This window comes from Helianthus annuus, chromosome 11, assembly GCF_002127325.2.
Source record: "Helianthus annuus cultivar XRQ/B chromosome 11, HanXRQr2.0-SUNRISE, whole genome shotgun sequence".
Classification (NCBI taxonomy): domain Eukaryota; kingdom Viridiplantae; phylum Streptophyta; class Magnoliopsida; order Asterales; family Asteraceae; genus Helianthus; species Helianthus annuus.
Genome location: NC_035443.2, coordinates 70932940 through 70946958, shown reverse-complemented (window position 1 = coordinate 70946958; position 14019 = coordinate 70932940). Strand labels below are relative to the sequence as shown.

Sequence of the window (14019 nt, the reverse complement as noted above, 5' to 3'; positions counted from 1 at the left end):
GGTTATGCGTAAACGATTTCGAACTCTATTATAGTATTAAACTTGTATGCTCACCTTTACACTATGTGTATTGACTTTATTTTAACGTATGTGACAGGTGCTTAGGATGTTTGCTTGCTATTTGATGGAATTTCTCTTGACAATCTGTTTCTCTCAGTGCCGCGCCCTGATGTTTCCGTCATCGGTTGGGGTGTGACAGTGATGGTTTGTATTGTTATATATAGAATATATATATATATATATATATATATATATATATATATATATAATGGTAGAGGATCCGGTACATTAATCCAGAAGTGTGAGAAGTGTATTATAACACTATATATAACACTATATAACACCATATAAATACCGTATAACACTATGTAACACCATATAACACCATATAACACTATGTAACACTATATAACATTATATAACAAATATAACACTATATTTTGTCTGATAGCATGTCTATGATAGATGTATAGTGTTATATTTGTTATATAATGTTATATAGTGTTACATAGTGTTATATGGTGTTATATGGTGTTACATAGTGTTATACGGTGTTTATATGGTGTTATATAGTGTTATAATACACTTCTCACACTTTTGGATTAATGTACACTATCCCTACCCTATATATAATATATATAATTTTTATAAGCTAGACTGGAAATACATATTAACCATTTTTTCTGTTTTTTTCCATTATTTTTCCCATTAATTAACTATAATACAATTAGCAAACTTTGTGAATAGTGATTTATCTTTTTGACTTTTCTATTTCTTTTTCTTTTTTTAGTTTCTGTTTTTTATACTTTTATTCTTCAACTTTCAGCATTGACGATTACAACCCCTTAACTTCAAAAGAATTTGTAATCGAGTTTTACATGTTTAATTATATGTAAGTGTCAATATAAATTCAAGTTGATTTACGTTTTGACATATTTTTTCCTGAAAATGAGACAATATGTTCTTATGCTTATTATTATGTTTGTTTTTAGTTAGTTTATGTTTCAACATAATTTTTTTTCGGAAATAGAGTAAATTTCACTTTTTATCCTATATGTATTATCTGAATTTTGAAACGTGTCATTTAAAAGTTTTAATTTCATTTTATGTCCAAAAATCACATGTTTTATATCACTTTAAATCCTTTACACCAAACTGAATTAAATTACTCAGTTAGGTTTATTTAAGGCAAGGGTATTATTGGTTTTTTTGACTTTTTTTTGTCGGGTCAAATATAATAAGTTTTTGTATTTTTTATGTACGTTTTCAGTTGATCTACGTTTTGACATAAATTACAATTAGCAAGTTGTGTTAATACTATTTTCATCCTATTGGCTTTTTTGACTTTTTTTTGTACATTATTTTTTTTATTTATTCACTTTTCTTTATGTTTAATGTTTAGTTTTAATTACGTTCGGTTTTTTATTAAAGTTATATACAAACATGGTGTTTACGTTTCCATGTACAATTAATTTAAAATCAACATGTCATGTTGTCCCATTTAAATATATTTTTATGGTTTCCTTTAAATGTGTCAATATTCCTTTGAGCATATTTCTTTGGGTTGCTATTCTGAACCAAACTAAATATCGACCCAAACTCCATAGCGTAGCACAGATAATCTTACTAGTTGCATTTAATTAACAAACTAATCATTTTTATAATTTAAGAAGTATAACCATTAAATTTCTATTATTTATCATTTGAATAAACAAAAACAAGATTTATGATTTCCCTAGAACAAACTCATAAAAGACAAGAACAACCATGATTAACAAGTCATAAATTTTTGGACATCTATGAGAAATACATGCAAGTTGGATAGGAAGGCTAAATGAACCCCTTCTATTACTTGTCATACACCATCTTTAAAGAAAAAAGATTTAAAAAAATAATACACCCCTAAAAATCGTTACTTTATTCCCTATTTCTTCTTAGTTAATCTATTTTCTTGCTCACACTATCCCCAATTCACCATTATCTTTCACACTTCCAAACTTCCAAGAAACATCTTCCTAAATCATCCATGTAAATCAAGCAACCAAGATTTTGTGAATGAGCTTTCATGAAGTATCACTACCCCATTTGATATCTTTGAGAACATACCTTGCAAATAAATGATATGAGGAGTAAGGTACGTTTAGCAACACCCATATTTATTTATTTGTACTTTGACATTTATATAATTCTTTGTAAAACAAGAATTTACCTAATAAACCTTGCAAATAAACCATATGGTCTTCCCATTCTAGAATTTATACCCCTGCAACAAGTTGATGAATAATATACACATATCAACTTTCACTTATTTTTGAATTTATAATAAAACACCTTGTTTTTTTCTTTGATGGGTAAGTGGTGTGTCATTTATTCTTTGTTATCCAAATTTCAAGTATGTTTTAGAGTAATTGAAAATCTATACATTCAAGCATGCAAAATATCCTGAAAAGAAATTTGATAAAATATGGTTCTGTTTTCGAGTAATGGGCTTTTTCAAGAATCATTATATATAGAAGGGAATGTTATGTAATCACTTACCTCTTCTTGTTTGGTCTTTATAAAGGAATTGAGATGTGTCTTCACATAACACTTCCCAAAAGTTGTATCTATGACTTCCAACTCGGGGGTATACAAATGTCCCTTGGTGAAATCTGTTACTGCGGGACAATCATAGATTTTCAAATTGTCCAATGTTGGCAATGAAAAAGCCTCCTTCCCTAAGCAAAATCCATTGAGACTTGGAAGACATTCTAGCTTTAAGGACTTTAGACAAGGTAACATAATCTCATTCACTTTGGTGTCACATTCTTCTTCTTCCTTCACAATTACCTCTATATTGTCGCACGCCATTATACGCAAGACTTGGAGTTGCACCAGACTACCAACCATGGAACATGTGAAAACATGTTTCAAACTATAACAATCTTCAATAGACACACTTGTTAGCTTTGGAAACTCCAATGCCAGCCATCGGGTACTCTTCCATAGATACTTGAGATCATATAGACCATCCAAGTGCACTTGTGTTAGGTTTGGAATTTTGACAATAGTTTGTGATTCACTTAAACCAATATTCTTTGTCCCTTCCGATGCTACTTCAAATACCTCCTTTATCTGAAAACATAATTTTATAGTAATCTGCTCAAGCTTTTGCAATTGCAGCAGGGCATGAGATGGAATAATGGTTTTAACATCTCTCTCCTCTATATTAATTTCTGTCAAATTATGAAAAGAGAAAGGCATCCCTTTTGAAATAGAAGAGTCTGAAGAAGTTGAGAATGTAGTCTGCAAAAAAAAAGGAACACACAAGGCTTTTGTACTTAGAGGTTGCAAAAGAAATTAAAACTGAAAAAGAAAACAAGGCTTTAATTAAAAAGGTGTACCTCAAGCTTATTATTGATCCGTCCATCAAAATTAAGGCCACATTCAAGACTATATTTGCCTAAGCTTGTTTCTATGTACTCGAGCTTTGGAGTTTTTGACTGACCAGATGTAAACATTATCAATTGAGGGCATTTATTGATCAATACATTATGTAATGAGGGCCATCGGAAGTCATTCATGCCCATGAAGAAACCCTTGAGGTTTGGTAGATCGTCAAGTTTGAGGGTCTCTAGACGAGGAAACACCACGACTTTCGGTGATGTTTCGTTTTCTTCTTTTACAATCACTTGTATTGTCTTGCATTTCATTACTCTCAACACTTTGAGTTGCTTGAGGCTTTCTAGAGTAGAGAATGTGAATATATGTTGCAGAAGGTCGCATTCATGGATAGACACACTTTTTAAGTTGGAGAGCTGAGGGACAACAACACTAGTAATGTTTTTTAGCATTGCATTTGTTAATGTAGTACCGGTAGCAGCACTTTGTTCGTCGAGATTATTATTACTGTTATTGATCGATTCACTTTCAAATACCTCCATCATTGTCATGCATAGTTTAACTTCGAGCTCTTGAAGTCTTTTCATTTGTCCTAATGCATACCATGGAATTAGACTTGACAATGCATCGCAGTTGTATATAAGTATCTTTGTGGGGTATTGACACAACGACCAACAAGCACCAATTACTTCAGCTCTCTGCAATAAATCAACAAAAAAAATTATTACTTTGTTTATTTCAAGCTACATATAATATTGTTTACATATATCCTTTTCCTCTTAACCACTTGTTTTAAAGATAACCAGCTTGAACTTCACAAATCAACTACGTAATTATTTTCATTAATCAAGACCAAAGCATTAAGGTTATATGGGTATTATAAATAAAAAAAACTGTGTTAAATAATCTCAATATCATACCTTAATTTGATCGTGACCGGTATCACTACAATCAATACTCTTTAGACATGGCATGTATCCAATCTCAAGAGTGCCAAAATGAGGAAAAAGTTCGGTGTTTTGATGGGAAGATGTAGATGTGGATGTTTCTCCTTTTTCATCATCCCTACTCGAAATAACTTCTTCAATACCATTGCAATCATTTATTTTGACTAGCTTCAACTTGGAGAGAGATTTCGCCATAAGAGGTGAAAACAAGTACTTTAGCTTGTGACAAGACTGCAAGTATATGTCTGTGAGATTTTGGAATGGAAATTGCAAAGGTTGATGTTGAAGAATTAAGAGTTTACTCCAATTGCACTTCCACACATGACGAATCTGCTTTAAATCGCGTAGCTTTAGAACCTTAAGGTAGGGTAGTAGTAGTGGTGGCGGTTGAATTGACGCTAATTGTCTACTACTTGGACTATCCATATCAAACACCACCTTCTCCACTCTTTCATCACATGTTAAAGCAAGACGATGAAGGCGATGACACATGTGTAGAAGATAAGATGGATATGCCACATCAATCTGCGACTGAAAAGTTAAATCTCTTCATTAAATATAAGAAACAAAGGTGAAAGTTCTCAAAGAAGAGACATACAAAGATTATTATGGTTATGTTAACGTTAATTATGTTGAACTTTTTAGTGATTACAAATTATACTGTTGGACCAAAATTGGGAAAGCCAACAAGAAACAGAAAACCGGTTTTTAAAGGTTTTTTTAGTCCTTTTGTGTTGCATCGATCTACTTGGTAAGTATAGTAACATTACCATTTATTTAAATAATTGAATATATGATTTATACTGTGATAAAAAGAATGCATCTTTGACATTTTGTAAGTGCAAATAAGGGTATAAGCAAGCGTAGCTGAGCCTCTCAGCTAAGCTCAAGCTGGATTCGTGTATTTTTTTGAGCTCGACCTCTAGATGGCTCTAGGGCTGCAAACGAACCAAACGTTCGACGAACAGTTCGTGAACCGTTCGGCGGGAAGTTTGTTTGTGTTCGTTCGTTTATTAAACAAACGAACACGATCAAGAAATTTCGTTCGTTTAGTTAAATGAACAAACATGAACAGATGTCGTGTTCGTTGTGAACGTTCGGTAACATGTTCGTTTGTGTTCAATAAGTCATTAGTGTTTTTAATTTTTGTATTTATTTAAATACTTCAAATTAAATATATAATAAGTGTCAGTGTATTATATATTCTGTTTATGAACGATTGTTTGTGTTCGTCTGTTTCTATTTGTGTTCATGAACATTATTTTGTGTTCAAATTAAATATATAATAAGTGTCAGTGTATTATATATTCTGTTTATGAACGATTGTTTGTGTTCGTCTGTTTCTATTTGTGTTCATGAACATTATTTTGTGTTCAACTTAAATATATAATAAGTGTCAGTGTATTATATATTCTGTTTATGAACGATTGTTTGTGTTCTTATGTTTCTATTTGTGTTCATGAACATTATTTTGTGTTCATTTGTGTTCGTCAACGTTGGTTTTTTGTCCGTTGTCTAAAATTAACAAACAAACACAAACGAATATTTAGGTTTTTCGTCAGTGTATTATATATTTCCTTAACAAACGAACACGAACATAAAATCTCGTTCGATAAGTGTTCGTGAACAGTTCGCGAACACATATATTTCTTAACAAACGAACACGAACAAGGTCTTGTTCGTGTTCGTTTGGTTCGTTTGCAGCCCTAGATGGCTCTAGCTCAAAGCGTTTTATTATTATACTTATATACATGTATAACTATTTTTATATATAACACGGTAAATAGTATTTAGTTATTATTATCATAAATTAGATATTATTATTATTATTTGATACATTAAATAGAACCATATAAAAATAGATACGTTTAGGCTCACAAGCCTAATAAATTTAGTTCTAATATAGGTTCAGGCACGAGTTCGGGCTCTTTTAAACTCGGCTGGTTTTAAACCTTTAGTGAGTAAATTTCCCTTAGCTACGCCCGGCTTGGCTTGTTTACAATCATACGTGCAAGTAATTTAAATCTTTTTTAAAGCAAATTATGTTAATTTTATCTAATAAAAATTCGCAGATAGGAAGGATGACATACCTCTTGGTCACTCCGGATCATATTCTTTGTATCCGTTTCTTTCATTTTGCAACCAGAGTTTCTTGTTATATACGTAGTAAGTGCTCCCAGATCAAAATTGGTTGTTGTAGGTGTGAATATATTTGTAAAACTTTTACATTCCGTTATCTCAATGCTTTCTACACCTTTAAAGCCATTGATGATGATATCAGAGCTATTTACACCTCTCATCCTCCACAACTCTTTTAGCTTCCCTAAATATTCAACTTTAATGCTTCTTAACCTGCTGCAACTGTATTCCCCCATTCCATTAAAACTTTCAAAGTCGATGTTGAATAACACTTCAATGGAACCACAATTTAAAACTTTAAGCTCTTCTAAATGGTTTAGTAATGGAAATGGATTGCATGGAAAAATATTCATAAGGCTATCACATTTTCTCACAATAATTTTTCTCAACATGGAAGCATTATTTTTCTGGGTAGTAGATTTATCACACGGCCATATCTGCTTCAAGCTATCCATCGTAGAAATGTCTAATTTCTCCAACTTAGGAATCACAACCTAAACAAAAATTAAGCCTTGTTAGATAACATATATTTATAGTTTTTTGTAGCTTTAGATATTAAGATAATGTATGTACCTCTTTCTTCAATAATGGTTTCATTGTGCATGCATCATTATTAATGTCTTGATAAATACTTGTGAAGTTGGGAAGGCCAAAGAGTTTCAACTCCACCATTTCTGGTAATTTGATCAGATTCTCACACAGACTTATCATGTTTGGCAGATTCTTCAAATACATAAAATTTAACTTCTTAAATTCAATCACCCTAGCTCCACTATTCTCACAAATGAGTGATTTCAGATTGGGGCATTCGGAAATTGTGAGTCGCTCAAGTTTCTTCAAATCACTAGCCATGTCAACTGTGAAGAGGTAAGTCAAATCTTTACACTTTGAAACATGAAGAACTCTTAAATTGGAAAACAAGTGATTCATTGAAACATCTTCAAGATGAATCATATCATTTACTTGTAATTGAAGTTCCTCTACTTTCTCAAATAGCTCACTAATTTTGCATTCCCGAAGCTCATTGCAATCAACAACAAACTTCATTGAGTTCCTAAATGAATAGATTTCATCACATTGCAATTCACAACCAATAGAAATCCTGAACCTTTCAAGTTTCTTAAAACATACATTTCTCGGTTGGGCGTTATTCTCAAAGAACTCCAACTCTAATGTAGAAAGATGTTGTGAAAGTTTCTCCAATTCTTCACAATTGGCATATGTGAACCTAATAGGCCTACCTTGAGAAGCTCTCATATAAAGCTCTTCAAGACTATCCAAATTTTGAAAGACACCATCATCAATACAAAGGTCAACACATCCTGTCAAATCTAGTAACTTTAGATTTTTCAACCTCCCTATCGCTTGTGGTAACCGTCTTATGTTACAATCAGCAAAGCTAAGTGTTTCCAAGTTGCAAAGACTTCCAATAAAAGATAGATCATCTACCAACGAGCATGAACGAAGACATAGTGTTCGAAGTTTGGTTGAGTGTTCTAGCGTTACCGGAAGCAAGGGATTACCCATATTCTCATAAGAGATAACCTCAAGGTTTTCCATTTTTTCAAAAATATCTTTTGGAAATTTGATGAGGTTATTCCTGCCCATTAAAATCAAGAGGGATAGGTTTGAGTAAACAAAGTGTGTAGGAAACTTTGACAAATCTGAGCACTTAATTAGAATTCTTTCGTAAGACTCTTTTGCTTCTTTTGTAAGCGGTTGCAATAACATGTTATCATGGTTGACGATTGAAGCTTGTTTGACTTTTGAAAAATTGCTTAAAACAAAAGCACGCACGAGATCATGCATTTTGACACATCCCAAGAGCTCACTTTTAGTCAACAAGTTTGCACGGATGAGTCTATTAACACATATGTTGGTCCGCCTTCTTGCTTGTGCTAAAGTTGGCACTTTACTAAACAACTGCAATCCCCATCCATACCTTATTAAGTCCTCAATATGAATATCAAAGTCATCTGGAAATAGGCCACAAAGAATAAAAAGTGCTTTATCATCCTCATTTTTGAGATTGTTGTAGCTCATTTCAAAAACTTTATGCACAATGTCGTTAAGGTCTTGAAGGTCATGGCGTTGTAAATTGGATAGTGCTTCTTTCCATGCATCCTTTACATCATCTCTAAGATTGTTTGCAATGGTTTTCAAGGCAATGGGTAAACCACCACATTTTTTCACAATATCTTCACCTACTTTTTGGAGCTCAAGATCATCACCATCTAAAATAAATGGACCCACAATTCCAAAAAAGAAAGTTTCTGCTTCTGCATCACTTAAGGTGCCTACTCTAATAATTGAGTCGGTTTTAACACCCATTTGAGTGCAAACATATTCAAATCGTGACGTGAACAACAGCTTAAACCCATTTGGCAAAGGGTTCGCTAGTCCAATATCTTTAAGGTCGACTTCCTTCCAAACATCATCCATTATTATCAATATTTTCTTTTGGCCTTGCTGTGACATACCCTCAAATACCTTACGAAGACGATCAGCCCTTGCATCTCTAGTTGTTTCACTTAGATCTTCACGAATGTATTCTGCAATAGCTCGTTGAAGAGAAATTGGATTAGGGTTTTCACCAAGAACCACCTTCACAACCCAATCAAACATTTTTGAATCTTCCACGGTTTTCTTTAGTTGTTCCATCAATGTGGTCTTGCCAACACCACCCATCCCACATAGAGCAATCATGTTTTGGGTCTCATTATTTGGTTGGAGGAACTTCAACGCATCATTAAATAACAAATCTCTGGACACGAGGTTGTTTTGAGCACCATTCGGAACCGATGTAGTAGGTGTGGAAGTAGAAAGAACCTTAGCAAGAGACTTTTTTTCATTAGTAAACTTGATATTGGATTCCCGTTTTTCAAGATCTTCTATCTCCTTGAGGATGTTAGAAGATCGTTTTCCTGTTTTGTATCTCTTTGAGACATTGAAGCATCCAATTCTACCTGTTTCAATACTTTGTGCCCTTTCATTCGTCCTATTGACATCTTCCAACCATAGCTCCACGCGTTCAGGTACCACTTCTGTGTTTGCAACAGCCGTGTCACATTTACGCTGAACCTCTCGGGCTATGTCTTTCAACTGCCTCATTTTAGCATCCATATCGTTAACATACTTTGTTGATGAAACCAAGAACCCCATGTGTTTCTTAATGGGAAGCATCAAAGATTCAACAATAGGACTAATAATTGGACTGACGAAGTCCATTTTCCAAAAACTACATTTTAAGACAAAAAACAAAAAGATTAATAAACAAAGTGAAGGAGGTGTAGTTACAAAACCAAAGCAGTTAGACAGTTATAGTCATTTATTCATTACTCGATTACTTAATCGGTTTCTTCTTTCACTATCTACGTTTGCAAGAATGCTAACAAGCCAAATCATTCGGTACATTAAGATGGTATTCCCTAGAATTTAAAAGAAAATAATTATATAAATGATAGTAATGGAAAGTGTGTTTAATGCCATATTTAGAATATTAACTAAGTTGACACTTAATAAAAAATATTAGGGGTGAACGGGGTGTGTTCGCGAGTTAGCGGGTTGGGTCCAACCCACAGTGTATTGACCGAACCCGAAAAAAGTTGACATATAGACATATGAACCCAAACATGACATGAATATCCATGGGTTAACCTGAACATGACCCGTTCAACCTACAGTGTTTTCTTTTTATTATTTTTTATCACATATTACATTTTAAAATTAATGTTTTACAACAAAAAATACAAATACATATAAAACAATCACATTTTAGTTATAAAATCTTATGTTAATTTCTTTTTTAAGTTATAATTAGCACATATTATTATTTAATTAAAAAAAAGCTTACTAAAAAGATAATTTTTGACGTACATATTTTCCATAAAAAGTTGATAAGTTTTGTTAGTTTATCTTCTTTAAAGGCAACGTTTATCACAAGGCTCAAACAGGGCCGTCTCCGAAAACGTTAAAAAAATTTTAGGCCCTGGGCAAGATTAAACAAACTGGGCCCTACCCGCTCTAGTAAAACAAAAATTCACTGCCGTTATTGCGTCACTCAACAATTCGATCAAACTCTATTATGAACACTATAACAAACCAAACAGATTCAGGTCAGCCTGAATAATTTGTAAAAAAATTATTTTAGAAGTTAAGAGAAAATAATTTGTAAAAAAAAAATATTTTAGAAGTTAAGAGAAAAATTAAAAATCTTTATAATTAATATAATAATATTAAAACAATAAAAGAATTTGATTGTTTAGAAAAAAAAAATTAAGTGAAGATAAAAGGTAACACAGCAGGAGGAAAAAATGGAAATATATCAATGCTCTTTTGTAGATGAAATATGAAAGCTTATTGAAAGGGTTGTGGTTTTGTAGATGAAATATGAAAGGGTTGTGGTCTTGTAGATACAGAGAGGCACGTTGCAGCATTTAAAAGAAAGGCCGAATAAAATTGTAAAAAACTGTGACAGGGAGTCTAGAACCCAAGACCAGCGAGTTAAAAGGTGGGCAAGCAACCAGTGGACTGCAGTTACTGGCTTGTAATAGCTAAAGGGTTTAAATTATATATATAATATAATATATATATATAATAATTACGGGCCCTTCGATGTTTTTGGCCCTGAGCCGTCGCCCACCCGGCACATGCTCAGGGCCGGCCCTGGGCTCAAACCTTGACCTTCAAGGGTAACTATAAGTTAACTTGAGAGGCTTAGTCATTGGACCCAACCAAGAATTAATTTGAAACGAGTGGTTTAGTTTTTGGTAGTAGTCTAGTAGACTAGTTAGTGAGAACTTGCTAAGTCTATAAATTAGTTGCATATGTTGAGGGTATGCCTTAACCCAATATCCATGCTACTCAATTATTTGAAGTAATTAACTAATAGATTTATGCCATCTCAAAACTACTTCTAATATTCAAATTTAAAGGAGCACCTAAATTACTCAATCAAACTTCAAAACACCCACCATCCAGTAACATATCCAAATATTGTGCCACCTATTTCAACCCACTACCCACCTAGGTCAACCCATAACCTTTTCTCTTTTTCAATCCGAGTATGGAAACCCGGCCAAGCTACTCAATGGCCCTACTCGGAAGGGAGGGGGCACGTTACATCTCTTATCTGGTCCTGTGTGGGCTTACCCGGGGGTGGCCGAGTAAGGCACACCCTCTAGTCCTCCACCCTAAAGAAAGCTTATTATAACTTTCAGAGTTTCGTATAACTAATTAAACTAGGTCAATTACAAGGGATTTACATGTATGCACTCGGACGGGAGATCGGGATCAAATTCCACGTAGGCAAATCTTATGATTTTACTATGACAACGTTGATTCTATTCAAGATTATATATGTTCATCTTATGCATAATCGAAACATTTTTGTTATTAAATAACATCATAGAACTCAGGATCTTAATCTTAATAATATATAAAGAAAAACAAACATGCGTATAAATTATGATCAAATACATAAAAAGAATACCTGCCTGGGGTGTTACTATTTTCTTCTCTTCCGATCTTCTATATGTTTTTTTGTAAGGAAAAGGATTATTAGCTGTAATGAAGAAAATGGGATTTGTAAGCGTATTTGGTGGAGTCACTACTGTAACTTTTCATTAGCTCCAAGTCAATGTTGTTTTTATATAATGATTTTTTTATATAAGTTTTTCCCCCAAATCTCGTTATGTGTTGCAGATGCGAGACTTACGGGCGACCCTTTATTTAATATTTTCATTCATTATAAAATATATTTCTTAAAAACCTACTTTACACCTAATCTAACCCTTGTAAGGCCAAGAGCATTCACATTCTATCCATCAAAATATGTGAGGGGGTTTTATATTATAAAGGGTATAAAAAGTGGTTATGAGTGGAAGAGAGAGAAAATGAGACTGTTTATCTATATATTTGAGGGGACACTGTTCACCCACTATAATTTTTTTAATATATATTGAAAGTGGTTGTGAGTGAAAGAGAAAGAAAAATGTAATGATAATATTATTTAATTGAAAAGGAGAGAGAAAAAGTATTTGTTTTTAGTGAAAATATATTGATATAAGAATTGTTTTTTAGTGGAATGTATGTATAATTTGATGGATTGGATGTGAATGCTCTAATCAATGCCATTAAAAAAAACCCCACACACTCCAACTGCTGCTGCATAGAGTTTGAACAATTTTTCATTTAAACCAACACAAACTCAGGGAACAATTAATTGATGAAGTAACTTGAAGGTTTGAATGTTTATTAAATGATTTTAAAATAAAGTAAATATAAAATAAAACGATTTTGAGAATTTAGTTAAACAGAGAAAATTGATTTTTTACATAGCGTATATAAGGTTACCACATTCTTTAAATCGGAGAGCCTTGTATTTCCACACTTTGTCTAGACTATGTTATCTTAATCGGGCCCATGTTGGCTTTAAAGTTTGGCTTTTTTAGGCGTTCCCCCAGGAAAACATACACACGGCTGCCACTTGAAAGTCGTTATGCCACCACAAAGCGGAACTCTTTAGCGTAACACACGGTGGGACGAATACCCGGTTGGACTCGGGAATCGAACTCATAACCTCAAACAAGGCCTAGTCCAAATCCTTTATTGTCTATATTCACCCCAATATGACACAAATGAGAATTGAACTTAAGTCTCCATTGGAAAACCTAAGCCTCCTAACACAAGTGAGAGGATTAAAGGAATGTGATATTAATGATGATAACTACAAATCTGAATTTTTTGTAACTTATTTATCGTATTTATAATAACATTTATTCATACAGTTTGAGATTCAAACATGTAAAAAATGAAAAGAGAATACCTGTGTTGAGAAGAAGAGAGTAATTGCAATGCAAAGGGGAAGATAAGGTTATGAGCTGTGAACAACAATGCCAAGCCACACGTTTTATGAAGGGAAGGGGTGTAATTGTAAATTTACTTTTATATAATTATTTTCTTTCGAAAGAAGTTACACTTTTTGTCCTTTATATTTGTATCAGATTGAAATAGATAGTCTTTAACTTTAATAATTACAGTCATAGTCTTTTATTTAGAAAATCATTACACCATACGTCCTTTGCTCATAACCTGGTTAAAATTTTCAATTAAATATGACATGTGCAAGGCACATGAGGGTACTTTTGTAATTTTACTCATTTATCTAAAATAATTTATAAATAAAACAGATTAAATTGAAAAAAAAAATCTCTCTCTCTAAATCTAAACCAAATCTTATGAAGGTCAGATCTGGATCTAACACCCACCACCACCATCAAAAACTACTCCTTGTTCTTCAGTTCTCTTTATCTCTCACTCTAACACCCACCACCACTCTCTCTCTCTCTCTCTCTCTCTCTCTCTCTCTCTCTCTCTCTCTCTCTCTCTCTCTCTCTCTCTCTGCCCACTTCTCTATTTCTATCTATATCTCTCTATCATTCACAACCTAACCCACCACCACTGCGGAAATCCGATAAAAGGGTGTCGACGGATAAATCTGATAACGCGGACGAAGACCTTGAGTTTGCGACGGTTTACGTTATGTTTCCGA

At 33.1% G+C, this 14019-nt stretch overlaps 1 protein-coding gene across 7 annotated transcripts; it reads right to left on the bottom strand.

Moving 5' to 3' along the window:
* Positions 1-1675: 1675 nt before the first annotated feature.
* Positions 1676-13368, bottom strand: LOC110890488 (disease resistance protein At4g27190). 7 transcript variants are annotated; one of them, XM_022138097.2, is made up of 10 exons: positions 13294-13368; positions 12822-13147; positions 11959-12030; positions 7041-9705; positions 6419-6961; positions 4302-4859; positions 3384-4079; positions 2539-3285; positions 2210-2263; positions 1676-2106 (listed from the first exon to the last, which is right to left on the bottom strand). In XM_022138097.2, exons 4-9 carry the CDS (start codon positions 9693-9695, stop codon positions 2249-2251), a joined length of 5214 nt encoding a protein of 1737 aa, XP_021993789.1. In that variant the 5' UTR covers positions 9696-9705; positions 11959-12030; positions 12822-13147; positions 13294-13368; the 3' UTR covers positions 1676-2106; positions 2210-2248. The 7 variants fall into 7 exon arrangements, with proteins under 7 accessions (XP_021993789.1, XP_035835309.1, XP_021993790.1 ...); XM_035979416.1 differs by having other exon boundaries at positions 1752-2106; positions 12803-13147; XM_022138098.2 differs by having other exon boundaries at positions 1752-2106; positions 4302-4853.
* Positions 13369-14019: the final 651 nt, after the last annotated feature.